Raw genomic sequence first — 27,574 nt, forward strand, 5'->3', positions numbered from 1 at the left:
TATTATCAAAATAGATTTTATTCTAGACCTTGAGATCTGAGTGATATTACAACAGTCTGATCAGGAGGCTGCAGACTGCAGCCATGTGAGTGAGAGAGAAAGAGAGTACAAGGGAAAAGACGAAAAAAACCCCAACAAATCTTAAAATCAGTATTTACACGTTGTGTTATAATACATCGACAATTAAATCCAGATTTTTCTTTTTGTTGTTCCTTTTGAGTATACAGCTACAAATAAATCAAAATTACAAAAGTTTTGATCAGTACAAAACCTTCAAGGGCTCTCCAACTTAGCAAAGATAGAATTAGTACTTTTGGAAGGAACAAAAATTAAAAAATAAAATAAAATCGCGAACACACTTGAATGCAGCGTAAAAAGCTTATCGTCTAAAAACAAACCATTATAAAATACCATTCCACCGTCATAGACATCATTTGAAATAGTGTCCTTGTGATTCACTCCAAGTACTGCTGACTGTATTAAAGCAAACTTCAGCATAGTTCAGCTTCAGTATTTTTTTTTTTTTTTTTAAAAAGACAAGTAACATGCTGAACAAAACCTCTGAATTATCCAGCGACGTGTGTGCACATATCTAGCCGAGGGTGTTGTTATGGCTACGAGATGAGAGCGGGAATGCCATGAAGTTAGTTTATCTCAACGTTGAAGTGTCCTACGAGTCAGACAAGACACCGCTGACCTTACTTTTCCTACTGAACGCGTTCTAAATCATTTGAGCCGTCCTCAGGGACTTCTTAAATCAGATGTGCCTGAGACAGTTTCTCCATTTGCACCTAAAGTGCAGGTTAAAAAAATAATAATAATCAAAAAATCTACCATTGTCTTTTTCTTTTAAATTTAGTTCTAACTGTTTAATGGTATTTTATAAATAAAAACCATTCCTCGTGGTCACAACTGTCAGTGATGCACAAGAACATCACGTACTGTATTTCATGAATCTTGAAAAGGTTACTTTAAAATCCACCCATAACGTAGGAGTGGCATACACACACAAAAACCCCCTGTAGTAGCATAGATATATATTCATAAATGTATTTATATATTATATGCAGATACCATGTTACAACAAGTCCTATGCTGAGAGTCTGCATTTTAACAACACAGACTTGCCTCAAAAACGAGCCAGACGAGACACTGCTAACCTTATTTTTCCTACTGAACGCGTTCTAAGTCATTTGAGCTAACAACACGTTACGAGTCCTATGCTGAGTCTGCTTTTCAAAAGCAGACTTGACTCAAAATGCCAACTCTGAACACTGCACACAAAAGCACAGTCTATCCGTGCATAGGCCTGAACACAGCCTGTCTCCAGAGTGTGTGTGTGTGTGTGTGTGTGTGTGTGTGTGTGTACGTTAATGCTGGTCAACTACTACCTGACAACAGCAGGAAACAACACTCCAGATCATCTTGGTCTAATTGTTTCCGGTATCGAGAAGCAATTAGACCAACAAAGCTGCATTATGAAAAACAATGGACAGCAACAAGCCATTAACTGAGAAAACAAGTGCAATTAGGACTATTAATTGTACAAATCCGATGAAGTAATGGGCTGGTTTTCCCGTCTCTGTCACCAAGTGATATCTGCACCGACAGATCAAGGACGAGGTGAGTTTCAAAGACGTGAACCTGAAGCTGACCGCTCTTCAACAGCACTGCTGTCATCAGTGTTAAAAGCTACACAGATCATTTTTCAGCCAGGAGATTTTGAATTCTTCAGGGCACCAACACAACCTGATGAACTGTGATTACCTGAAAACCATTTCTGAGGATAAAGGTTGCAAACAAAGGACAGTTCAACCTTTGATTAACTGCTTCATATTTAGTTTTTTTGTTTGTTTTTTTTAAATGGCAAAAAATGGAACAAACCTACTGGATAAAAATAGAGTTGACAAAACTATACACCTGCATTTTTGAACCTCAAAGACTGCAGTAAATGAATTTATCTCCAAATGCACGACTCTGAACATCCACTTTTTAAAAGACAAACATCTTTTTTCTTTAAAAACAAAAAAACATCTCCCATCTCCTCTCTCTTCTCTCCCATCTCACATGTAATTTACAGAGACCAATAAAGTCCAAACTCAACACAACAATGTCCACAGGACACTAAATGCTGACATATGCAATATGCACACACCAGAGAACAAAAGTCTTTACAAGTCGGATACAAAGGACAAAAAGAGCGAAATCAAGAGGAATCCTGGTGTTTTGGTTTGCTTGTGGTGACACATTTATACTGTGTGATAACAAAGAAATGTTTAACTCCTGCAGGTCTGAGGAGCAAAGACTGATGTCCATGCAGACCTGGCATATCTGATGCATTTGCATATAAACTGTTTGTTGCCATGGTGTGGTCCTTGGGTCTATGTCTGATGGAGGGCATGCTCCAGTTGGCTGTAACAGCGGGCCATGGCATCTGTGGGACTACAGCAGTGTGGCGGACAGGCAGGGACAGTCATTTTGGCTATGTACACATTCGTAGTCGGTCCATGGCTCCCCCCGATGAGTGTCATTTTCTCAGGTCTAGTACGCATACCTGTCAAACAGGAAGGCATATGTGGTTAGACAAAACGTCACCCAGTTTCAGTTTCTGCCGTAGTCAGAAGCTGTGTGAACGCTTCAAGGTGTACAAATATTTTCCAATCAGAACCCAAAAAGAGCAGAGGGCCATACTTCCCCTGTGGCATGTTTAAACAACTGTGTTGTCCCCTCCCCCCTCCCAAAAAAAGTGCATGTTTCAATTCGCATCACCTCAGTAAGACCATGTGAAAATTAAAACAAATCATCCTAGGTGAACTTAAACACCTTTGTTCCCCTTTTGTTAACACAGAAAAACGCACCACACAAAAATACTGCAAAAGGACGGTCGCCTTATATACATAGAGTATAAACTCAACATGCACATTTCACTTGAAAATTAAGATGTGAAAATGTGAACAAATCAACTTGTTAGAGATATTCTTCTCCTGTTGAAAACCCCCCCCAAAAGAAATAAATAAGTCTTCTCATCAGATATTGATGCTTCTTTCCTGTGTGACAGAAAATAGGAGACAGATGTTTGTTTGTTTTTTAAGTTAATTCCCAATAAAACTGTTCTATCACTAACTACATTGCTGTCTGTATTACTGCTGAAGTCCTAAATGATCACCTTTAAAGTGTTTTTGTGCTAATAACATCATGTACAGTCAGACAGGCATGGAGAACAGCACTGACTGGGAGGCTTTGAACAGATCACATAGTTCAATTCAAAATATGAGACTTTAAGAACGCACAAGCATCTACTTAAAATCTATTGAATGTATCATCTGTCATATTAGTATGTACAATTCCACTGTACTTTGTTCATCTCCCTTAAATAAACAGGCAGTTTGCCAATCTGTTATTTACTCATTTTGACATACTGTAAATATTAAATATTGTGCTTAAAACATGAGTAGAAAGTGATATTTTTGACTGTAAAAACCACAAGCTTGTTTAACTAATCATTTTCATAACTTGAAATGCAAATAGAAATTGTACATTTAAAAAAAAAATGCACAAGTTTTGCAAACAACAAAGTTATATGGTACTATTTACCTAAAATGCAGCCAAGGCTCAGACTTTTTTTTATATAACCATTTCAAACTATTTACAGAACAATCAGGTGTTCTGCATCAAAGAAGAAGACACAAATTATTTATGCAACTCCAAAAAATAGTTTGTGTCCACTATGACACAGATGAGAACAGCACAGGGATAAACCTGCAGGTCTGACAGCAGGCGTGTCACTCAGTGTTTACACTGCAATCTGCCTTTGGTGGCTTTTTTGCAGCAACTGTGACGTTCACTAGTAGAACTGACACACAAAACAAAACAACGACTACACCACACACTAACTACACAAGACAACACACTAACTTGAGACTCCAAACACGGCAAACGTCACAAACCTCTCACGTAGCAAAACTCTCGCTCTCTCTCTTTCGCTCACTCTCTCTCTCTCTCACTGCTAAAACTTCCCCCTCTTCCCAAACAACCAAATGCCACATGTTGCCATATCATTTTTTGATTGTTCCACACGGTACATTTTTCCACCAATAGGGAAGGAGTGTTTTTTCTTTTTTCACTCACAATCAAAGCGTGTTTGCTAGCGCTCTCCTTAGAAAACGCTGTTTTTACCGTTTCTTCCCGGAGTAAACGACAGTTTTATTCAGAAAAAAACCCCAAAAAAACCATCGGTTTTACGTGGCCTATCAACACAATTTAAAACCTGGTACATAGTTTGAAATCTGCACGTTCGACCCAAGTTGAAATGGAGACTCTGGGCCCGTCGACCCCAGAGGGTTAATCAGAAAGCCTAAGTTGGCTAGTTATGTATCGGGCTAATGTTTAAAGCTTTCACTTGAGTAAATTAACTCATATTACTGCTATGTAATGTTAGCTAAGTTCACAGCATATTCCATAAAAGCGCTGCCATACTGCATCACACTCAGTGCATTTCAATCATTGCTCAAGCGAGTTTGACAGCAATATAATAATCATAATTAAAAAAAAAAAAAAAAATAGCGTGTGTAACGTATGCATACTGGAAAATTATTTACTAGCACTCACCTATCATGCGACTGGAAAGCGCAAACTCCGCCATTTGTTCCATCAAACACTCATTAAAACAGCAGCCTACAGGTATGTTAGCGCACTCATGCCCGACTGTTCCGAGGGAGGGGCGGGGCCACATGTTGAAAGAGACGGAGGCGCAAGGGAGCCCAGACCGCGAAATTTTGCTTTTACATTTTGCGACTCGTTTTGTTTCTCTATCTGATAAGAAAACTATTCAACCAGATAGTTATTTGTGGTGAATGAAATACAGTTACACTTTCAAGCACCACATCTAAAATTCAAGCACTTTTCAAACCTTGAAAAGACAACATTAAAATTCAAGCATTTTCAAGGATTTCAAGCACCCATATGAACCCTGTGTGATACTGTGGAAACTGAACGCACTGCAGTGTGAAGAAGACTAGTGGGCATTTCAGCATAATAAACATATAGTTTAGCGCACCAACAGTCCTCAGTCTATGGGGCGATCGTGGCTCAAGAGTTGGGCGTTCGCCTTGTAATCGGAAGGTTGCCGGTTCGAGCCCCGGCTTGGACAGTCTCGGTCGTTGTGTCCTTGGGCAAGACACTTCACCCGTTGCCTACTGGTGGTGGTCAGAGGGCCCGGTGGCGCCAGTGTCCGGCAGCCTCGCCTCTGTCAGTGCGCCCCAGGGTGGCTGTGGCTACAATGTAGCTTGCCATCACCAGTGTGTGAATGTGTGTGTGAATGGGTGGATGACTGGATATGTAAAGCGCTTTGGGGTCCTTAGGGACTAGTAAAGCGCTATATAAATACACGCCATTTATCATTTACCATAACAGTCCAACTTAAGACCCTTTCTGTTTGACTCTTTCTCATATGTACAGTAAGCTTATTTTAACTTGCACCACTTTTTCCTTTGTCTTTATGATAATCAGTGTATGTACGCAAACAGACCAATGGCAGGAACTCGTTCCACGTGACGCTACTCAGCCAGTCATATCCTTAATTCAGAGCATGTGTGAAAGACAGGATGTATAATTCTGAAGAAGTAGGTTGCGGAAAAGGAGGGTTGAAGCTGAGATGGCTTATATCTGAAATCTATAGATTTCAGGCCATTTTCTAAAACATATAGAATCAACATTTCAAACAAACAAGTTCCTCAGTTTGGAAACCTCCACAGCACTCTACATCAGTCTTCTTCACACACAGCAAAATCATCTCTACAACAAAATGTCAGTTGCCCTTTACAAAAAAGTCCACAAATGAGCACACGATCAACCAAAGTGATAAAAATCAGCAGCATTGCATAGCCTGTTTCACACTTCAAAAGCATTGCTTCACTTAACCTAACCGCTTTTGTTTGTCACAGTTTAAATCGGTTTGTGGTGACAGATCAACACAAATTTTAGGTAGCGTATGGAAATTGTGTTTCGTAGGAAATATGGCAACTTGTTTCAGCTTAAAAATAAAGTTTGAGAGTCACAGGACGAGCCGCTAAGCAGTTTGTGTCATTGTTCTACTGTTTTGGCTGATAACGGTGTAGCATCCCTGACTGAATGATGGTCTCTTATACTGATGCTTCACAGAGGTTTTATTGGAAAAGTTTTTATTGAAATATTCAGTGAAGACACCGTAAGAGCTAGGAGCAAAACAAAACCAACAATATAACTACCATAACATCAAAATATCAAGGAAATAAATTTCTCCTGCTCACATATAGCATACAAATCAAATTTACATCACTCAATTCACTATATCACCTCACTAACTTACAACTACACATAAACTCTATTAAACGACATTGTGATTGCACATAACTTATTCCATTAAAGGAAACATTAATAAACCTTGTGCCACTGTCAGCCAGGTACAAACTGGCACAGGAAATGTACATATTTTTCACTTTAAGGTAGGGCTGCTCAATTAATCGAATTTTAATCTCGATTACGATCTGAGCTTTCAACGATCATTAAAAATGACTGAGCTGATTATTAGCCCCTCCCTCGTGCTTTACTCTCGCGCTGCTCCGTGTGGCAAATCGAGCGCACCTCTCTGCATTTCGAACACGCGTCACAACAATTAAGAGGACCCGAGGGAAGCTCGGGAAGCTAAGCAGAAGTTATTTGGAGAGGAGAGTGACTGTCGTTGGTTGAAAAGAGAGGCAAAAAAAAACCTTCAGTGGTGTGGAAACATTATGGGTTGGTGGAGTCAGACGTGGATCAAGTAGACACAGTGTGTAAACTTTGCTACAGTGTTGTAGCTGCACCACAGAGCAACACTGCAAAGTTCACTAAACATAGATGTTTACATTTTTCATTTATTTTTTATATTGCAAACATTTGCACTGTTGTCAGTATTTGCACACTATTTTATATTATTTTTTGACAATCTTTAAAGTCATTATTCAATACATTGTTATTGTTAAATAAATATCGTCAAATAATCGAGATCTCAATTTCAGTGAAAATAATCGTGATTATCATTTTTGCCATAATCGAGCAGCCCTACTTTAAGGCACACTATTTATCATATCCTAAAACAAACGTTACTAACAAGCCCTTTAACGGTTTTGCGCCAGTTTCCTGTTGCAAAATAAAAGCATGGATTTCAAAATAAAACCGAACTACCTTTCAAACTGCAAAATAGAAAAGGAACATTTTTAAGTCTTTCTCAGGAGTGGTCCAAGATAGGTACATATAGAGGACACATACTCTATATAGGAAGGTCCAGTCCGGGATGTTATGTTATAAACATACTATACAGTACCTTGCTAGAGCAATGTAACTTTGTGCCACAATGAGCAATAGAATGCATAAGTTGAGCATTTCAACTTGAGGGGTACTTTGAAATAATACAAAAATACAAACAGTTCAAATTTCCTTTCCCTTTTTTTGGCTTTGTGCCCCAAAAAACAGGAAACATATCTACACTGTTCCTCATTTTCTCCTACTGCTTAGCACGTAGCTGCTTACTAGTCGAATGTTTCCATTCCCACTGCTGTGTCAGTTTGCAAGAGACAAATACTTCATAATGCAGAGGCATAATGTTTGAAAAGCACGAGACCTACAAGAACAACATTTTCGGTGTGCCTGGGGAAAGGTACACTACTAACAGTGCTCTGCTTCATACACAACAGAGCTTTTAGCTCACATAAAAGCCAGCACTCTAAGGCCAATTAACAATTCTGCTATCAATATCAGCCTATAATCCAATTAAATAATTCAGCAGTAGATGTACTCCAGCCTTTTCAATCCCCTCATAAGAAAGTCTATATGCAACTCTGCGCTTCCTTGTAACCTCTTATGGGACTTCTGCAGTTTCATTCAAATGCAGATAAAAACCTTTTAGAGTTTGGTTAAGAAGCATCTGTAAACAGACAGACGGCTATTTGATGCCATGATGACCATAAATCTTGCCCTGATTGAGCATTTTAAATGAAGCCTTCAGATTGAAGTGCTTTATTCATGGCTGCCGAAAGTGCTAACAAATCCAACAAATATGAAGAAAGTTCTGAATTCACCATTTATGAGAGGCTGTTAGCTGACAGCTCATAGAATAATCAGCTCAGGTCATGGCTACAGTCAAACAGTCAATTTTACTTAGGAAAGTTTCTAAGCGAGAGAAATGACTAAATACTTCTGCTACTGTAATACTAGCAGCAGATGTACTTGTAGTAGACCCCCAGCCCATTCTATCAGAACAGCTTGGCAAGACCTATATTAAATGGGGCTGACACATTTCTATGGTCAGGAAGGTGGTGTGAAAGTTGTAGACACAGGCTAGAGCACATGTGGGTGGATACTACTGGGAGTGATGAAGCTCTCAGGCAGCAAAACTCACCGATCCATCAGATGCGCTGGCTCCTACTTTGTCCCCTGTTGCATTCCAGCACACTTCAAAGATCCCACCTGTCCCTCGGTAGCTGTGGACTAAAGCACCCGTCTGGAGAGACACGCACAGATTCATCAATAACAGGCAACATCTTTAGAATATTGTGGTTCAGCATGTATTACCAGATCAGCTTTTAATTTGAAGGTAGCATCACAGACCTGAGTGTTCCAGATATGGACACACTTGTCAAAGGAGCCGCTGGCCAGGTGCCTGCCATCTGGGCTGAAGGCCACGCTGTAGACGGGCTCCTGGTGGCGGGTCAGAGTGTGGATGCACACGCCCCGCTCCACGTCCCACAGGCGCACTGTTGAGTCAAACGACGCACTGCAGAGAGAGGGGAACGAGAGAGGATGCAAAGGGTCATGTGTCAAGAACCATGTGCCAGATATAAAATACACTGCGTCAGTGGCATGACTGCTACTTAAAACGGAAACTGAAACCCACCCCTAAATAAATCTAAAAATCTAGTCCAGAGAGTAATTGATGGGAAGCAAACATGGCAGAGCTGCATTATCCCAGACGCAGAAATGAAGATGAATTTTTTTTAGGCTGCTCGATGTTACCAATAACAAACCAATAACTCATTCTAAGCTTTAATTATTCACAATGATTCTTTATTCAGTTAAACATGCAGTTAATGAACTCTGAATTCAGAGAAAATACAAGGAAGTAATAATGCTGGCTAATGCACAGCCAACTCTTATTTGCATTGTGTAGTGAACCATGTCCAAATCCTGAGCACATCCAACTGAAAGCAAACATTTTTCTCTGGACTGTTCTTTCAAAGGGATACATCAGATCTCAGACAAACAAACAAGCATTTAACTCTCATGCCATAGTTACGTTTAACTGAAAAACTCCCAAAATGTTAGTATTAAAAAGGCCATTTACTATAAACAATCTGTTTATATCTGTGACTGTTTTCTAAAGGTGTTCCACCAACAACAATTTACATACCATTAACATTCCCTTATAAATAGAAATCCCCTTTGACACATGACATAGAGAGAAAAAAAGATGAAAAACTAGGAACACGTTTCATTCGATTCTTACCTGGCCAGCATGAGGCTGGCGTTGGGATTGTTGGTCCCAGGGCCTGTGGGGCTCCACTTGATGGTGTAGATTTCTTTACTGTGGGCCTGGAGGTCATGGACACACAAATCCTGCTTCATACTCCAGATCTATATGAGAGAAAATCAAGGCAACATTTAAAAGCTATTAATTTAACTTGTAATGTACGCTTGGGATTAGGGCTGCTCGATTATGGCAAAAATGATAATCACGATTATTTTCACTGAAATTGAGATCTCGATTATTTGACGATATTTATTTAACCCTTTAAGATCTACCATAGAACCAAGTCCACCAGAGCTTATATTATTATTTTTTTTTACATGTTGTAGTGCCATTTGTGGGAGCATTTCAAGTTGCTATACATCAATACAACTGTTATAGCCCATATATTAAAAATATGTATGCATTAAGTCCATAGTAACTACATTAATTGCAAAAAAGTGCAATAAACTACAAAAAAATTGAAAATCGTTTTTGTTTTTACATATATTTCTACTTGGCGAAATTTATGAGGTTTATCCCTCAAAACTTTAAATACAAAAAAGTTGCAAAAAATAGTTTACAACAACAGGAAATTTATTTTGAGTGTCTTCATAGTTTTATTTTGGAGACACAGCAATTTTTATATACTGCAGGAAAAACAAAAAAACAATCCTATGATGCAAATTTGCAAAGAAAACAGCAGGTGCATCAAAATAAACTATTTCCAGCAGTGCAATTCGAGTTCTAAGCATCCCAGCAACTATTCAGAAAAGTCAAACATGACTTATGAAAACACCAGTATAGGCTTTTAAGGCCTACAAGTAAAAAACTACATTTTCCGCGAAAATGACGTCACTTCCGGTTTCGGGCAGGAAATGCGATAGTTCGTGTTGACGTCTTTTTCAATGTGGGAAGTGTTTCTGGAATATTATGTTTTTGTTCCTGCAAGCGCTTTTTATGCAATTTTTGCAAAGCTATATGTGGAAGGAAACCGTGACCTAGGACAAGCTGATGGCATGAGATGTAAGTACAACTCCTCCGGTTTCATATGGAAAAAAATTTATTGTGCTAGCTTAAGCGGTTCAGGTTCTACAGGAATTTAAAAATAGTTACACAAAACAGAGCGTGCTGCTCTGACCGGCTTTAAAGGGTTAACAATAACAATGTATTGAATAATGACTTTAAAAAAATAATATAAAATAGTGTGCAAATACTGATAACAGTGCGAATGTTTGCAATATAAGAAATAAATGAAAAATGTAAACATCTATGTTTAGTGAACTTTGCAGTGTTGCTCTGTGGTGCAGCTACTACACCATAGCATTTACACACTGTGTCTACTTGATCCACGTCTGACTCCACCAACCCATAATGTTTCCACACCGCTGAAGTTTTTTTTTTTTTACCTCTCTTTTCAACCAACGGCAGTCACTCTCCTCTCCAAATAACTTCTGCTTAGCTTCCCGAGCTTCCCTAGGGTCCTCTTAATTGTTGTGACGGTGTTCGAAATGCAGAGAGGTGCGCTCGATTTGCCACACAGAGCAGCGCGAGAGTAAAGCATGAGGGAGGGGCTAATAATCAGCTCAGTCATTTTTAATGATCGTTGAAAGCCCAGATCGCAATCGTGATTAAAATTCGATTAATTGAGCAGCCCTACTTGGGATACAGTGTTCCTATGAAGGCCCGGCTTGTTCTTTTCCGTTAGGCCTCATTGCGTTGAGTGAACCGACCTTTAGGGTCATGTCATCGGAGCAGGAGGCCAGCAAGCTGCCAGTAGGATCCCACTTTATGGCGTTCACTTCATTCTAGGGTGAGAAAGACGTGAGTGTAAACAAAAAGTCTGACTGGCGCACATGGCCACAGATAATACAATACACTACATGAGGATAACACTGGCTTATGACCAAACAAAAATCTCTTCTAAATTCAAGACTTTAAACAAATCGTTTCCAAGGTTAAGGTTTCATTTACTCCAGCTCACATTTTTATTTTCAAACTGGCCAAAAATGAGAAGGGTAAAAAAAAAAAAACAAAAAAAAAAAAACAGACTCTTTGCCATAACAATTTGCAGAACAATCGTGTTGACCTGCATAGTACATATTTCTATGAAATAAATTAGTTAATAACCAGCCTATCAGGCTCATCAGCTTATGACAGAGACAAATGATAATGGCAGTGACACATAATGGTACGATAATTGTAGATATTTTTTTTTACCACTGACTGAATGCACTTTATGAGCACTATAACTTTTATAAGAAACCAAAAGGAGGGAGTGCCACCCTGATATTATGTAACACAGTAATGTTCCATCTAAATATAGTCAAACCTAATAATAGACATAAATTTAACTGAACCACTGTAAAGTGATCCCTCTCCTTTCATCTCAGACAGCTGTCACAAAGCTCCCTGCCAGTTTGCATTCACCTTTACTTTACTGCCATCTTGTGGCCGCAGTCTGCTATTGTCAACTGATCAGACCAATGTGCGGGTCAAGCGGACCTGGCTCTGCCTTTACTGCTCTGAGATCAGTCAGATCTGGGCTTTGTGTGGAAGCACAGCTAGTATTAGCAAGTAAACAAGTATCACCGAGTTGCCTCTTGCTAATCAGTGTGGCCAACGTGTGTGATGTAGAGAAAATGGAGAGTGAAAAGGTTGATACTAGCTGCTTTAGTACATTACCAAGGAAAGTTGTGACAATGATGTTTGACTTGATGATGTTAACCAACACTCCACCTTTATTTGTCATTAACATTTTAGATATTGAAAGTTAATCGTACTGTCAACGTTTTTCATTCTATTGATTTCTTGCTATTAACACATTTTATTACACTTTTTAAAAACATTTTTATTCATGCAGCAGCAATATTTGAAAAATTCTTATTTTTGATACTTACTTGATACAATTTTGCAATTATACAGATCATACCGTGTTTTATTGCTTCTCTACCTAAAGGAATGGTTTGAAAACTTCATCTAACACTTGTCAGTTTCAGCTAATAGTAAATCATTTTGGTATAGCAGATATTCATTTAACTAGAAAAGTAATATTTTACAAGTCATCAGCCAGGAAGGAGTGTAGACAGGCAGCATAAATGTTTTAATCTGATCCAGTTTATCTTGTTAAATAATGAAGGAACATGTTTCTGTTTGTGTCTCTGGGCAACAACCTTCTCCCTTTGTCTTTCTGTAAAAGTCACCGCACGTCACTGATCAAACACAGCGCATTTGAGCACCAGAGCTGTTTTCCTACTTGTGCAATGGAGTGCAAACACTGGAGTGTTCTATTCTCACCGTGTGTCCCTGGAAGGTCTTTACAGGTCTGTCCTGGCCCAGCTTACACACATGGATGCACATGTCTGTGCTACACGAGGCAAATGTGTTATTGCTTTGCCAGTCGACATCCAGAGCGGGCGCTGTGGAGAGGTAAAGATATAGCTTAAGGCTGATGTAGCAGTAAGTTGACGTAGAAGATCACAACGAACAAATCACGGTAAAGATTTCTTCCTTCCACATTAGATCTGATCATCAGATCAACATATGGTTTTAAAACAAAACAAAAGAAAAAAAGCTTTGTCTATTCATTTAAAGCTGAAATGATACCTTGTGTGTAAAGATATACTAGCTTGAATATCACAGGATCAAAGCTCAGTCACAATGTCCAGAAAAACTAGACAGAAATAAGTGAAGGTCTTCTCACTGTGCTCTCACACTGCAGTTCAACTAAAGGTAACGTATGCCTAAAAACAGAAACACTCCAGGAAACGTCATGTGAACAATCCAGCTGACTCCTGTCACTCACCTGAGTGGAAAGGAAACTGTTGCTTCGCCTCTCCCGTGTGTGCATCCCAAATAATTGTCGTCTGTGTGAAGATAGAGATGCTTTTTATGACGAACTAGTGTCATTTATAAAAAACAATCAAAAACATTACATAGAATAAAACACTCTCTTTTTAACATCTTGCAATCTTTTCATATTTTGCTTGTTGCACAAGCAGAGAAAATACAAAACTACACCACTATATCACAAACATGACGAAACTTTTATATCACAATACGCCAGCCCCTGGTCAATCATGAGAATCCCAAGGTGACAAGGTTTTAATATACTTCTGTACACTAGGTGGCAATGTTGAACCATGTGTTGATAATTCTGACTGGACAAACAAATAGCTTTGTGATTTCAGATGAAACGCTGCCCTTCACATTTATGACATACAACAACCTGATTATGTTACATATCCACACAGACGTGCATGGCATCAATTTGCTATTGCTAAAAGGAAGAAAATTATAGAAAATAATTGTCATTAAATTATCATTTATGCAAATTCATTTTTAACTTTCCCTTTATAGCAGAATATCATTACGAATTTTCTGCTTTTAAATTTGATTCTATAAAAATGGGCAATATTTTGAGTAATGACCAATCAAACCCAAGACAATGTGTTCAAATTGTTTGTTTTAGTCAGACCAGGAATCCAAACCAATGACCGAAGATTTCCACCCCAAAAATATTCATAAATAATAATAAAAAAAATACAAAGAAAAGCAACGTGTCTCACCTTATCCACACCAGCGCTAAGGATAAAGTTTCCTTTCTTATTCCACTTGAGTGCAAATATAGGGCCTTTATGCTGACCCAAAGTACTGGCCAAGTTACCTGAAAAAAAATAACCAAATGCCACTTGGAAAGAGACCAGGGACAAACGCCTGAAATGCTACGATGCAGAAGATGCCAGAGTCTTACCGTCTTTTGTCCATATCCTAGCAAAGCCATCATATGAGCCGGTTGCTAGTAACGTCCCCTCGCTCTGAAGGAAAGAAGCGTGGTGTCATTGGGTGCAGCCAAATTATTATGACTAATTTATGAGTAAATGAATGAGGCTCATTTTAAGCGTTGTGCATCGACTTTGACTACAAAAAAATGGTAACAGGAACATATAAGAGTAAAAGAGCACAAAATGTTTGCAGCTTGGTTATGGAAAAGGCCTTTTCCCTCATCTGAGTGCCTCCTTATACATGGCTATAGTTAGAAGGAATGCCTCTTGATAAAGCTGTGTTTATTAGCATGCACACAGGCGCACAAACCCACACCCGAAGACTAGATGACCAACACAGAGCACTCAGTATGATCGTGTTAGTGTGTGGGTTCCACAGTTTAACTTGACACAATCCCACTTTCACTCACATTCCAGTCTAGTGAGGTGACGTCTTTGTTGCTGGGTACGTCCTGGCCCCCTTCCCGAATGCAGTGCCTCAGAACCAGCTGGGTGGATCCGCCTGTGCTGTTCTCGCTCAGGTTCCAGATCCGTGCTGTCGAGTCCCCGGACCTGAAGGAGTCAAAACAACCTTGCGTTAGGCACACCCACATGACTTGGACTTCTAAAATCGGTACTGATAAGGTTATAAAACTGACCATCATTGCTCCTGAGTAGGGTTGGGGTTTAAAGGCATTTTATCGAACCTGAACCCAAATCATCAAATCCAAAATCTTTTAAAATCCCTATCAAAACTTTTCACATCATCTGTTGAAGAAAAAGGAGAAAGAGATTTTACAAGCACAAAACTCATTCACGTTGGTTTATGTGGATACTTGGCCCTTTACGCAGACCCTCCTATATTACAGGATTGTTCCAGATGTAATCGCTTTTTTTCTCCATTTTATTTTAAGACGCATGCACATACTGAGGAGCAAGACTGTTGAATACACAGCAAACAGCCAGCTGAATACTTACCTCTGGTTGCCTACCATTATAAATTAAGACTCGCCGGTTTAATTTGGAAAAAAGGTTTAAAATGCTATTGGCATGTTTCAGCTTTTAATTCCTGCTGAACAGAGCTTTCTTTCAGATGATCGTTATTTTTCGCCTTTTTTAGTCCACATAGTGGTTGTGCATCCTGTTGGATTGCATGCATTATTCTTCTATATCATCTTGTTCAACTGCTGAAAAATTCAGGCATTTCCCTTGAGCCATGTTGACAAACAGTGGAGCGTAGGAGTGGAGAAGTTTGTGTCTGATGTAACCGCAGAGAGAGCTGATTTATGAGTGGGTTTGTCTGACTAAGAGTTTAACAAACTTTGGTCCGAGTAATTAAATAAGAGTAGAGCAAATACAGCGTTTAATGTACGGCCCATTTACCTAACAGGTGCAACTCTTGAGGTTATCTGCCTGGTTTTAAAGCCATAAAAAAGCCACCAGCTATAGATAGACTGACTGTAAAACGGCAATAAAGTGCACAGAGTTTGACACTTGAAGCAAATAGAGAAGAATTTAACATTGTGTTTAACCCTCTGGGGTCGACAGACACGCCGGCGCGTCAAAATCACATGACCATTTTAAGACGACACAGCTTTCACATGTGGGACATTAATGATATTTAGCGTGTTTAGAGGCTATAGTTAGTGTGTTGTGTAGTTATTGTTTTGTATTGTGTGTCAGTTATACTGTCACAGTTGCTCCAAAAAAGCCATTTAAGGCAGATTCCAGTGTAAACACTGTCTCCACATGGAAAACTAGACTGATACACCTCCTGCTGTCAGACCTGCAGGGTTTAGGCCTGTGCTGTTCTCCTCTGTCTTATACTGAACAAACTATTTTTGGACTGGCACAAATAATTCGTGTGCCTTCTTTTTGATGCAGCACACGTGATTGTTCTGTAAATAGTTGGTTAAATGGTTAAATAAAATAAAAAAAACGCCTGAGGCCTTGGCTGCATTTTTAGGTAAATGGTACCATATAACTTTGTTGTTTGCAAAACTTGTGTATAATTTTTTAGAAATGTGCAATTTCTATTTGCATTTCAAGTTATGAAAATGATTCGTTAAACATGTTTGCAGGTTTTACAGTAAAAAATATAACTTTTTTCTACTCGGATTTTGAATTTTTGTGTCTGAATTTAGATTAATTGTGCTAATATAGTATGCCAAAATGACAAAATAAATTTCAGATATTTGAGGTTGTGCTGAAAATAATGATACCAAACAAGGCAAGGTAAACAGTTTTTAAATGTGAAATATAGAGGTAAGATCAAAAGTAGTCAAAAACGGCCAATTATACCCTGGACCCCAGAGGGTTAACACCAAAAGTGATTCTTGTCACTTTATCTGTCAGTGAGGGATAAATCAACACCTGTCAGGAAATCTGCTGCGTTGGATTCATGTGTTTTCTGAAAAATGTGTCACATTTGCAGCATGTTTTGTTCTTGAATACATACTCCACCCATGTAAAGAGATTCCCTCTGTGTGATTAAGATAAGATAAGATAACCTTTATTAGTCCCACGCGTGTGAAATTTTACCAGTGTTGGTCAAGTTACTTGAATATAGTAAATAGTTACTATTACATTGATTACTTCTCCAAGAAAGTAATCCTGTTACTTTACTCTTTACCTATTTTCAAAAGTAATTAATTACTTTATTACTTAGATACTTTTAAAAAAACAAGATACACAACCTAAAGCACCAGATCTTTCAGCCCAATTCTATTTCTTCTGCATAATCCATCATATAAATCAAATGAAAAACTCTTTTTAAAACTTGTTTTATTTGTTTTAATCTTTTAACTTTATGCACATTGCATCGAGCAAAAATTAAAAAATATGCAACATTCTCTCACTTGAAGAAATTTGTTTCAAGCTATTTTCTGCATATCCCAGCATATAAAATAAAATATTTTTTTGTGTTTACACTCACTCTTTCAAATAGAAGCAAGTAAAACACAGCACAAAATAAATAAAGTCAAAGATTCAGCAGCACTGAGTCCTGTCACTCTTAAGTCTATTTTCACCTGTTTCGCAGGAGTGGGGCTGTTGGAGGTTTGCCCGGTGCTGCAGCGGTCATGTCAGTGAGGGGTTCTGGGGGTTTCTCTGAATTTCACATTCCTGTGGCAGCGTGCTCGGTACTTGCTCAGATTTCAATTAAAATTTTTTGCTGTAGAAAGAACTTTTCTTCCCACACAGAGTGTACAACACACGCTAATGTTTTTGTCACTTTTTACGGAATCAAACTCAGAGTAATGTCAGTACTTCCCAGCTTTAAACGCTGCATGGTCGTACTCTCTCCCACACTCCATATTATCCATTGTTGATCTGCACACGTCTGCTGCTGCCACGGATGTCGCACGCTCAGACGTCATTGTCATTAGACACTCTCATAAACAAAATCAAGGTTTAGTAACGCAGTAACACAGCGTGCTAATGGGAAAGCAACAGTAATCTAGTTACTGTTTTGCAATAGTAATCCCTTACTTTACTTGTTAATTGAAAAAAGTAACGTGTTACTGCAAATCTCGGGTGATTACACTGAAGTGCACCAGCAAATGTCCAGGAAAACACTCCTCTAACTGAGAAACATTCATTTAGCTGTGATAAAAGCTCACTGACTATTCCACACAAGTTATTCTTTTTATAAATCAACCATTTAAAAATGATCAACTATGTTTACAGATCTGGACTCTTTATAATAAATCATCAAGAGTGAACTCTGGGTAAAAAATACTTAAATTACGACCGATATAAAAAAGACAAGAAGGAAAAGCTAAATCATTTTGGTTATTTGAATTACAAGGTGAAAAGGTGATAATGTGAAGGTCTCAAAGAAACACGCTTAGCTGCGCCAGCTCTCGCCCATAACAATCCCACGTTTGCATCAGAAAACTGTAATACTGACCCAGAGGCGAGGAGGTCGTTCACTGGGTTCCAGGCACAGATAAAAACCTCCGATTCGTGGCCCCTCAAGACCATGGCTTTACTCTGGGGGATCTCCACATCCCTGTCTACCTCCATCATCTCCGAGTGGTGATCTACAGGAAGGAGCGTGAAACAAAAACTTGAGTATTCTTTAAGTACTGTGCAATTTTTCAGAAAGCAAAGCGAATGCAGTGCAGCAGGAAAAGAGAAGCAAATACATGAATGATGAGAAAAAAAATAATGAAAAGGTATGTTATATGAGCACATGCTAGTTTCCTCTCATTGAACGCAAAGAAGAAAAAGTAGAGTCCTGTTCTACTGCTACAAAAGTTAAAGGAGTAACCAGTTTTCACTAAACATCATTGTGCAACAACCAGCCTAGCAAACCGCATCACACTGTACAAGATTAGTCATGATGGGAATCTGACATCACCCAACCTACAAACCACAGCATTCCCACAGCAGCACGCGAGTATGTCATCGCTTGAACTTATTTCATAAAAAGTGGCTTAACCGCAAGCACGAGGTGCTGAGGTCAGATGGTTATCACCACTGTGTCCACACAGCAGGAACCGGATCCTCAGTGTGGAGGCATTTAAGCAGTGTACTGAATTGTAGGTCATCGGCGTTCTTGAAGTCCTAAAGCTCCAGCACACATGAACTATTGCAGGTAGGGCTGGGCCACATCATACCGCTCACGGTAATATCGGTATAATGTTGGGCAATGATAAGAAAATGAAATATTGTGATAGAATATGGGTAAAATGCATATGCGCAATGCCTTTGCTTTCATACGCACCATCATTATTACTGAACCGATTTTATGTGGTACACGGCGCTCAAAAATCTGTCAAAAATGTTTTAGTACCACTTTGCTAAGCTATGAAGCTGCACCGCTTGATGGATTGTCGGAGCATTATGGCTACCGTAGTCGGGAGCCTCGCAGAGTAATACATACTGTGCTTCAACATAATATTACCGCATTGTGTGTGTATAACCTCTTTATAAGCTTTGTGGATATTATACATGGTTATGCTGAGGATATGTCGGCCCATTGTACAACACAGTCAGGCCAAAACCAACCAAACCAAAAGCACTTTACACAAAACCCTCAAACTGTGACGCAGCCATGACGGGAAAGATTAAACCGGTCACACAGACAGAATCATGCAAAAAAATAAAATAAAAATCAAAGAGGTTAGCTTTAACAAGATGCAATCTTTCAGAATATTATGAAGCCATTCTAGTGAAATTAGCAAAAAAATATTTTTTTGACTCATAACCTGATTGTGACATTAATTCAGGTTGTACTGTTGCCTCACTAAAAGTAGATCATCTAGGTGTTTTGTGTACTCATGTTTGAAAATGTGCCAACACTCCTTTGTTTTATAACTGTGTATCAGACATTTAGCTCAAAATAACATCCTGCATGAGACAAGAAAACACAACAGGTAGTTCACAAGCTGATTCAGATTGTTTACAACCATGAGCTAAACTTACTGGCTAAGGTGTGGGATCCATTTTCCTCCCCGTTGGCAGCGCCCTCTCCGTTCTTGGTGCTTCCCTGTGGCCCCGTGCTGCTGCCACTGCTCGCTGCCGCCTGCTGCTGGGCCAGCTTGTCTCTATAGGCCTGCTGCCTGGTCTGGACCACATCTGGCATTACGGCATCAATCAAAGACAAGGACTCGATTGGCCTCCCGTCAAATAAGGTGCCGTCCTACAAAGAGAACATACAGTGTTATTTAACCCCATTACCAAAGGAGTTGGAATGACTGGGTGGAAAATTGGGGGGGAAAGGGGAAGCTGGAAGATTGGCACGTTGATAGTAGCCATCTTAGTTTTGAAAAACTGAATGTGATAAAGAGGAACAGGTCTGACTGTGAAACTACTTGCTCCGTTTAGCACCCAGGCTCTTTTAACAGAGCCAAGCAGCTGTGACACGGCCAGCATGTGTTTGGCATTGCCTTGCTGAAATAAGCAAAGCAGCATTATTGCTGAAGATTCACCCCTTCCATAACAACATGAATTTTGGCTTTTTAACAGTGTGTTCATAACAAGCCAGGTGGTCTGGCATTCATGATTTCCAAAAAGAATTTCTAACTGAAGTGGTCACACTGTTATCAGAGCAATCGACACATAAGTAAACACTACACCCATTCTTTCCAGCATGTTTCAAGTGTGAACTAATCAGTCGATAGCAATGCAAAGACAGACCCTGACCTCATTGATGCTGACTTCAGCCTCCACATACTGCAAGCCTTTCTGAATGATGGAAATGAGGGCAGCAGGGGGCACCAAGGCTCCATTGATGTTGGACTGACTGATGTGGCTCTCTATGCCAAAGGTGAACGCAGAGTGAGAGAAGCCTGCGGGAAGAACGGATCATGCAAAAAGTAGGATGAAGTCAAAGTTCATTTCCACAGACTCAAATGCTGCAAGATTAAAAGTTATTCATGACCAAATATTAAAACTACTAACACTGCGATTACTACAACAGCAAGCAGAGCTGTTTGATCAAATATTGATTTGTTGGACATACCAGACTCCTGCAGATATCTGTAAACCAGGAAATTAACCTCATCACTGCTTATGCTCATTTTTAGTCCTGGTGATTAAACCATTGGGTCAGCACAGGATAGGAGCCTGTAAAAGTAAAGCACAAAGCACAGAGTTCATTAAAAGCCAGTGGTATTAGACACTGCAGAAGTGAAGTGCAAACGAGTTCTAGTGGTACACATCTCGATCACTCATGTGTTAAAATCAACAACAACATAAATGGACTGCAAAAACATTAGTTGGTATTCTGGCGCGCTAAATCAGTTTTAAAAGGGTCATACATGCACTGAAAATGAAAATGAATCCTTAAATGAAATCATTAAAAATAAATTAACTTGCTTGACCTACATCTTGGATATTCAAAAACAGAAGTAGGCAATCGCAAATGTCATTTGATAAATGACGACATCTTGTTCCTCTTTATTTGTGGATGCAGAAACCACTTAGCTCTAGGCAGGGCACCAGTTTCCATTCATTAACCTACAACAGGAAATAATTACCAGCCGCCTTCACGAGGCAGACAGGTTATTTTATACTGAAACGTCTGGGAAAGATGGGATTTAAACCTCGGCAATAATCCATCGAGTACTTGTGTCTGTCCTCCATATTTGTTCATGCAGAACCTGCACTGTTTAAATGGGACTGTGGAAATAAACAAGGAGACTGGACGAGGGACAGAACATCTACTGTTTCCACGATGCCAGCCTGCTGAAAAAGTCAACATGTCTCCTGCCACATCCCAGAGGCTCAGATCCAAGACCAACTCAACCAAAAGGGCTGGAATCTGGTACAAGTCCTTCAGTAATCCATAACAAGGTGGTCAGAAAGTCCTGCGGGATACATTTTCTCACAATGAAGCAGTATGACTAGAACTTAGCAAAAAGCCTGAAAGAAATCACAATCTCCGATAAGCTCTACTGAAGGAAACAAAAAATGACAACTAACAACACATTTCAATAAAATATGCACCCCTTGCCACCAGTGTATTACTGTCACAGCACTGTCTTCACCTTAAAATCTCTGTTTGATGGTTATAGCACAAATAAATGTAAGCTGATGCAGCACTCCTGCTGTGTGAGCTTTTATGCTCACAAACGTGACATCACATCTGCTGGTGACAGCAGCAGTTTTGGTGTCACTTCAACCTCTTGATTATTATAACCCAGCTTGTGCCTCCACAGCTGGGTGCAGAACCTGAGTGTACAATCGTGTTGGGTTTTACTGCCAATACAGAAGCTCAGTGATTCACAGATTATACAAAAGGGGATGTGTCAATAGTTTAAAACACGAGACCTTGTGGAAAAATAACTTCGCCAATGTCTTTGCTTCCAGTTTTGACTCCTTCCCATCTTCCCATTTCTGAACTGATGTGGCGTACAGTCTGAGTAGCAACACCTATTGTTCATTAGAAAACTCCAGCAGCCACCCGCATCTTTAAAAGCGAACATAAATAGAAGCTGAATGCAGTCAGGTCTAAATGGTGAGCAAAGAGTTATGAGTATCTCTTAGGTAACTTTCAAACTTGTTATGAAATTTTAATTAGCAGCTTAATAGCTCAGAGACATAACTCCCAAAGCTTAAGCATCATAAGTCAGCTGTCTACCCAAAACCCTTTCAGACATGCATTTCTTTTGATTAATCTGACAGCATCTGAACATGCTGGCTTCTCGTCTGAATATCAGTCATGGTCACTTTTCTGTAAAGACTGTCATGGCAATCTTAATAGTTTAGACCTTTTAACATTTATGTATCGCTTCCAAGACAACATGAAGTCACAATAACTAACAGGTCTACGTCTGTCACATAGCCACTCACAGTAAGATTAAAGATAGAATAAGTAATTCGAGATTATCTGATAGAAAAAAAATTATGGCACTAATAAATATACACAGATGGGTGTGTAATTCATTTTTCTAACAAACTGATGCATCCTCATCAACTTAGAATGAATACATAAATACATAGACAAATACATATTGGCATTGGTTTGTGGAAGCCACCATGTTGCCTTGCCTTCTTTTATTTTCATCATATCGCCTCCATCACTCCTCTCTCCCCTGCCTGATTTCCACCTCATACTTTCTTCTCACCTCAAGCTTCATCTCCTAAACTGCAGTCAGAGCTCTAACACAAGAAAACATGTTACAATTGTATATTCTTAGCAAATTAGACATGCCACCTTCCCATCTTTGGACAACAACAACAACAACAGCTGGTTACATGCTAACATTATACCAGCTAATGTAAGACTCAAGGTTCTACTTTTAAAATAAATAAATAGAATACAATTATTCATTAATGCGAGAAAAAAGAAGGACATTTTTGGATGCTGTGTGGATTTTCAATTTAGGGCTCAATGTGACTGCACCTGCAAATGTGCTTATTTATCATTGCAGGTTCAGTCACACATAACTCTGAGGGGAGGGGATCCCTCAGTAAAAAAGCTGACAACCCACTCCACTCTTAATTAGGCAAGGGCCTGATGAGACGTGGAGGAGACAGGTAAGCCATTTTAAACATAGAAAAACAGACTGAACAACTCTGAGGTCAAAAAGGAAGAACCAACAAAGAGAAGATACTTCCAGCTGCGCCCTTATTCCAAGCTTGACTCACAGTTAGGAGTCCACTAACTTTTAACTCCTGAGGCCAAGACTGTGTCCCCTCTTGGTGTTGAACCTGGGATCTTTTGCGTGGAAGGCAAATATGTTAACCGCTACACCAGTACAAATGATAATAGAGTTGTGATATTAAACCTCTAATGTATTCACCACCCCCTGAAATTTCAATCAGTGATACTGCTTGTCTTCAATGGCAGGTCCTTCAATATCTCCCCCTCAATTACGAGAAGACTCAGATCCTTCACTTGAACTTCCTGCATGTCATTGATATTCCACTGTCTGTGTGAGTTTTCTTAGTCTGCATTTCATCTTCAGATAATTCACTCTCTTATTAGCTTCACTAACATCAACATGATATTCCTAAAGATAAAGTATGGAGTTAAATATGTGACTTATCATGAAACTGAGCCTGATTAACTGCAGGAATTTAGAGATTACAAGCATAAAATAACCTCTTATAACAATAATTTGGCAGCACTGGTTGACATTTAAAGTCATAAACAAACTATTCATATATTTCATGCTACATGCCACTTTGCTCTCTCTCTCTCTCCAGTTTCTCTGGTTCTCATTTCAGCCTCATTTATTCTTTTAAAACTAGACATTCAGCAGACCAAGCTGATGAAGTTTCAATGACCACCCACCAAATGTTTAAAATAGTTGTACAGGTGTAAAAACACAACATACGAGTCAGCCGTACAAACAAACAAAAAAAGAACCCTGCAAAGACACTCCCATACTGTAAACCTATAATGACACATGGTATTAATGGTGTTCTGTAAAAGCAGCAGGAGGATTTATTGACGTATTCTCTAAATAAATATTTCACATCATTAACAAACATCAACTTTAATTAAAATCCAAGCATTTTAGGACATTCCTGGTGATATCTATTAATGCTGGATTCTCAACATTTTCTTTCACATTCCTATTACTAGGACCTGTACCACATAAGTAGTCATTTCAACATTCCCAGGATTAAATATGAATATATATAATACAAGCTGAAAGGAACACAGCTGTTGCCAACAAATCAGCTACAAGAGTGCTCTTAAGGGGCAAATTACAGTACTGAAAGTACTGTATAAATGTGTGTGTGGTTTAAGTGCTTTGGTCAGTGAAACTGGAAAAAGAGTTGCTAAAAGTAACTCTTCAAGTGCAGCTTATTTAAAGCAAGGAAGAAAAGCTGGAAAAAATACTGTGTAAGTTAAGGGACTTCTCAGTGTTACACCTTAAGGACATGGGATAATCAGAACGACTAAATCATGTTTAGGGTGTAAGACAATTTTCTTTTTTCAACTCCAGCACTGATGGTGTTTAACAGCAAGTAAAGAATAATTATAAAAACAGAATTCAAAAGTAGGCTTAGAGAAAGTGTCAGCTTCACGTATCAAGGCAAATAGAACAACAAGGAGAAAAAAAAATGAAGGAGGAAGAAAATAAACACTCTAGCCCTAAGTATTATCCACAAACCAAGTTCAGAGGGATTTTCAAAGAGTGATGAAACATTTTGTTTGTTTGTTTGTTTGTTTTTACAGAGAACTGACTGGTCAGCATGTAGTGATTTTGTACCTGCTGATCTCTTATCTCAAATGTAAATAGGTTATATCTGCAGCATAAGTTACTACGGTGATGTAACCCTGTACGAATACAACCCCTTTGTAATACTGACAAACACTGGGTTAAACCTGAAATTACCGCAATAAGCCCAAATCCTGCTCCGTACTTTAGACTTCTGGTTAGACCACAGATAAAAGACTGCTGTGCTCTTCTTTAGAAGAGTCCCTACACTAGGCATTAGCGATATAATTTTCAACACAACCAAGAGAAAGACACCAAGCAATACCTACGGAAGGGGGTGGGAGGGCAAAGGAAGGACAATAAATAGTGATATGTGTTACCCATGTGATCGTGATATCCTCAGAGGCGCATCATAGCGCTTTTGTCCTCGGAAACAATTTTCAGCCCCTAGGAGAAGAAAAATACAAACATAAATGCCCCATTACAAAATCAGTAACTACACTACAGTTCATTATACATACAAAAGCTGCTTGGTGTGTAATCACTCCTTAAAACAAACAAACAAAGTGAACAAAACATATTTTCATATCTTTTAAGTTTGATATGAAAAGTCAGACTCATGAGTGGCACCCTTATGACTCGCAGCCCAACTCTCCCCATGTAGTGGAGGTAAATAATCTGCTCCAGCTTTCTGAGAACCAGACAGGCCCTGCCACACATTCATGTGGGACACAGTTTCCCTATCAGTGTCATGACAAATTACCCTACTGAGAACGAACATTTTAGCAATGGCTTGTTAGCAAGTGGATGAGAAGGCAACCTGAGTAAAATGCTCTGAAGGAAGGGGCGTGTCACAAAACAATGAGAGAATCTAGGTCAGCAATGCAAAAAGCTGAATACACCAAATGGATATGTGTGCCATGCCTGGCACCAATCCCTGCAGTACTTCTCTAAAAGAGATGCATGCCTTAAATACACTTAAATAGTAAAAAGGAAACGAAATACAGATGTTCCACTGTTGATTCAATGTAATAAAGGCGGCTGTTGCCTAGAATATTAACAAACAATTGCTCACTTCTTCGTGTGGTATTTTGCATATTAGTACTTTCAACTGGGCAAATCAGATTTTGTTTGGTTACCATTTTAGGCGAAAGGTCGTCTGTCTGACTGGAGCCAAGTTAAATACATTTGTCATCATGTTAGTCTGCAGGGAGCTAGCGATGAATGAATGAGTTGAACTTTGGTGTGTGACAAGTCACTATCAGCACAGTGTGTGCTCATAAATTACTCAAACTGCCCCCAAGTGCCTTTAAGACAACTCTATTTAAAATAAACTCTCTACTATCAGCACATCTATTAACAGAGTAGCAATAAATAGACTTAAATAGTTCCTGCTGTATTTGTAGGTAGGCTGACAATTGTCCACATGTCATGTGTCACGGGGAGATGCGAATGTGCGAAAGGGCGCTACCGGCCTTAGCATTCCAGATATAATTGTCAAATGAAGGCTAATTACTTGCGTTTCATTCCCTTTAACTTCACCACCAAAGAATAGTTCAAAGTTGTGTAGATGCAATTTTAACGTGGTGTCTAGTGTGCAGTGATAAAAGCTAATCAAAAGCTAACGTGCGAGTTAACATTAGTTTTGCCTCAGCGGCGGCCGTACCCGTCAGTACACATGCCAGCCAGGCAAGGCGGTCTGTACTTCATTTAATGCTCCTCACAAGCACTTAGCCGCATCTGCTAATCAAATATTTTAAAGTTCTATTAACCCGTAACTTTTTTTTATTCATACAAAAATATTCGCAATTCACGACAACAGAGTAAAGTTAGCTTCTCTGAAACTGCATTTCAAACGAATACAGTGAGGTCGTCAGCCCGCTGCCGCTCTGAGCCTTCCAACAAGCTAACTAGCTAACCTAGCATGCTATGCTAACAAGTTAGCTACAATTTCCTACCTACTTGGACAAAAACCTCTCAATTGGCGATCTCTTCCACAGCTCTCGTGTTCAAGTCAAACCGTGTCATCTCTTTAACCGACTGCAAGAATGGTGGTTTTCCCACATATATGAACTACGATAAGGTTATAGTATTAAAGCTAAAGGTAGGCGTTGAGAGGCTGTAACGGCTTCAGACATTAGACACATTGGAGTGACCCGACATGCAAAAATGAGCTCCTGTAACAACTGTTATTTCAAAGCGGCGCGGACTAAAGATCAATATAAAGATTAACCCGTGACGACGGGAGCCCATTATGCAAAAATAATCCACGTGTGTTCCGTTAAATAATCAAAACTAATAGCTCACTCATGTTAGAATAACAGGGTATTTTATAATTCCGTCCACATGTAATTGAAACACAACCATAGAGCGGTAACTAACCTATTTCCCTCAAAAAAAAGCCACCAAAAATCACGCCGGGTTTTGCAAATGCTGAAACTGTCCTCGGAGTTGATTAAATATAATGTCTTCGCCCGTTTCATATGTTCACGCCAACATGGAGCCGCATTTCCACGCAGAAACCGAGCGATAAGATGGGGGGGGGGGGATTAGGGAGAAAAAAAAAACATACCAAGGCCTCAGCGAGTTTGTCCCGCAGCCAAGCACCAGTCATAACAGTGTCCTCGCCCATCCCCCACTACACCCCATTTTCTCTTGGCGAGTCACCA

General features: G+C 39.3%; 1 protein-coding gene across 7 annotated transcripts; it reads right to left on the bottom strand.

Moving 5' to 3' along the window:
- On the bottom strand, nt 1-27,499 carry tbl1xr1b (TBL1X/Y related 1b). Of its 7 annotated transcripts, none has more exons than XM_076876330.1 (17): nt 27,288-27,438; nt 25,286-25,352; nt 22,780-22,890; nt 20,750-20,853; nt 20,431-20,576; nt 19,711-19,927; nt 18,191-18,323; nt 14,712-14,853; nt 14,271-14,334; nt 14,086-14,183; nt 13,323-13,383; nt 12,815-12,936; nt 11,251-11,325; nt 9,518-9,645; nt 8,623-8,788; nt 8,414-8,515; nt 1-2,554 (listed from the first exon to the last, which is right to left on the bottom strand). In XM_076876330.1, the coding sequence occupies exons 4-17, from the start codon at nt 20,805-20,807 to the stop codon at nt 2,528-2,530; spliced, it is 1,539 nt and encodes a 512-aa protein (XP_076732445.1). In that variant the 5' UTR covers nt 20,808-20,853; nt 22,780-22,890; nt 25,286-25,352; nt 27,288-27,438; the 3' UTR covers nt 1-2,527. The 7 variants fall into 7 exon arrangements, with proteins under 7 accessions (XP_076732445.1, XP_076732444.1, XP_004570548.1 ...); XM_076876329.1 differs by lacking the exon at nt 27,288-27,438 and adding an exon at nt 26,868-27,062; XM_004570491.6 differs by lacking the exons at nt 22,780-22,890; nt 27,288-27,438 and adding an exon at nt 27,478-27,499.
- Nucleotides 27,500-27,574: the final 75 nt, after the last annotated feature.

This window comes from Maylandia zebra, linkage group LG18, assembly GCF_041146795.1.
Source record: "Maylandia zebra isolate NMK-2024a linkage group LG18, Mzebra_GT3a, whole genome shotgun sequence".
NCBI classification, from domain to species: domain Eukaryota; kingdom Metazoa; phylum Chordata; class Actinopteri; order Cichliformes; family Cichlidae; genus Maylandia; species Maylandia zebra.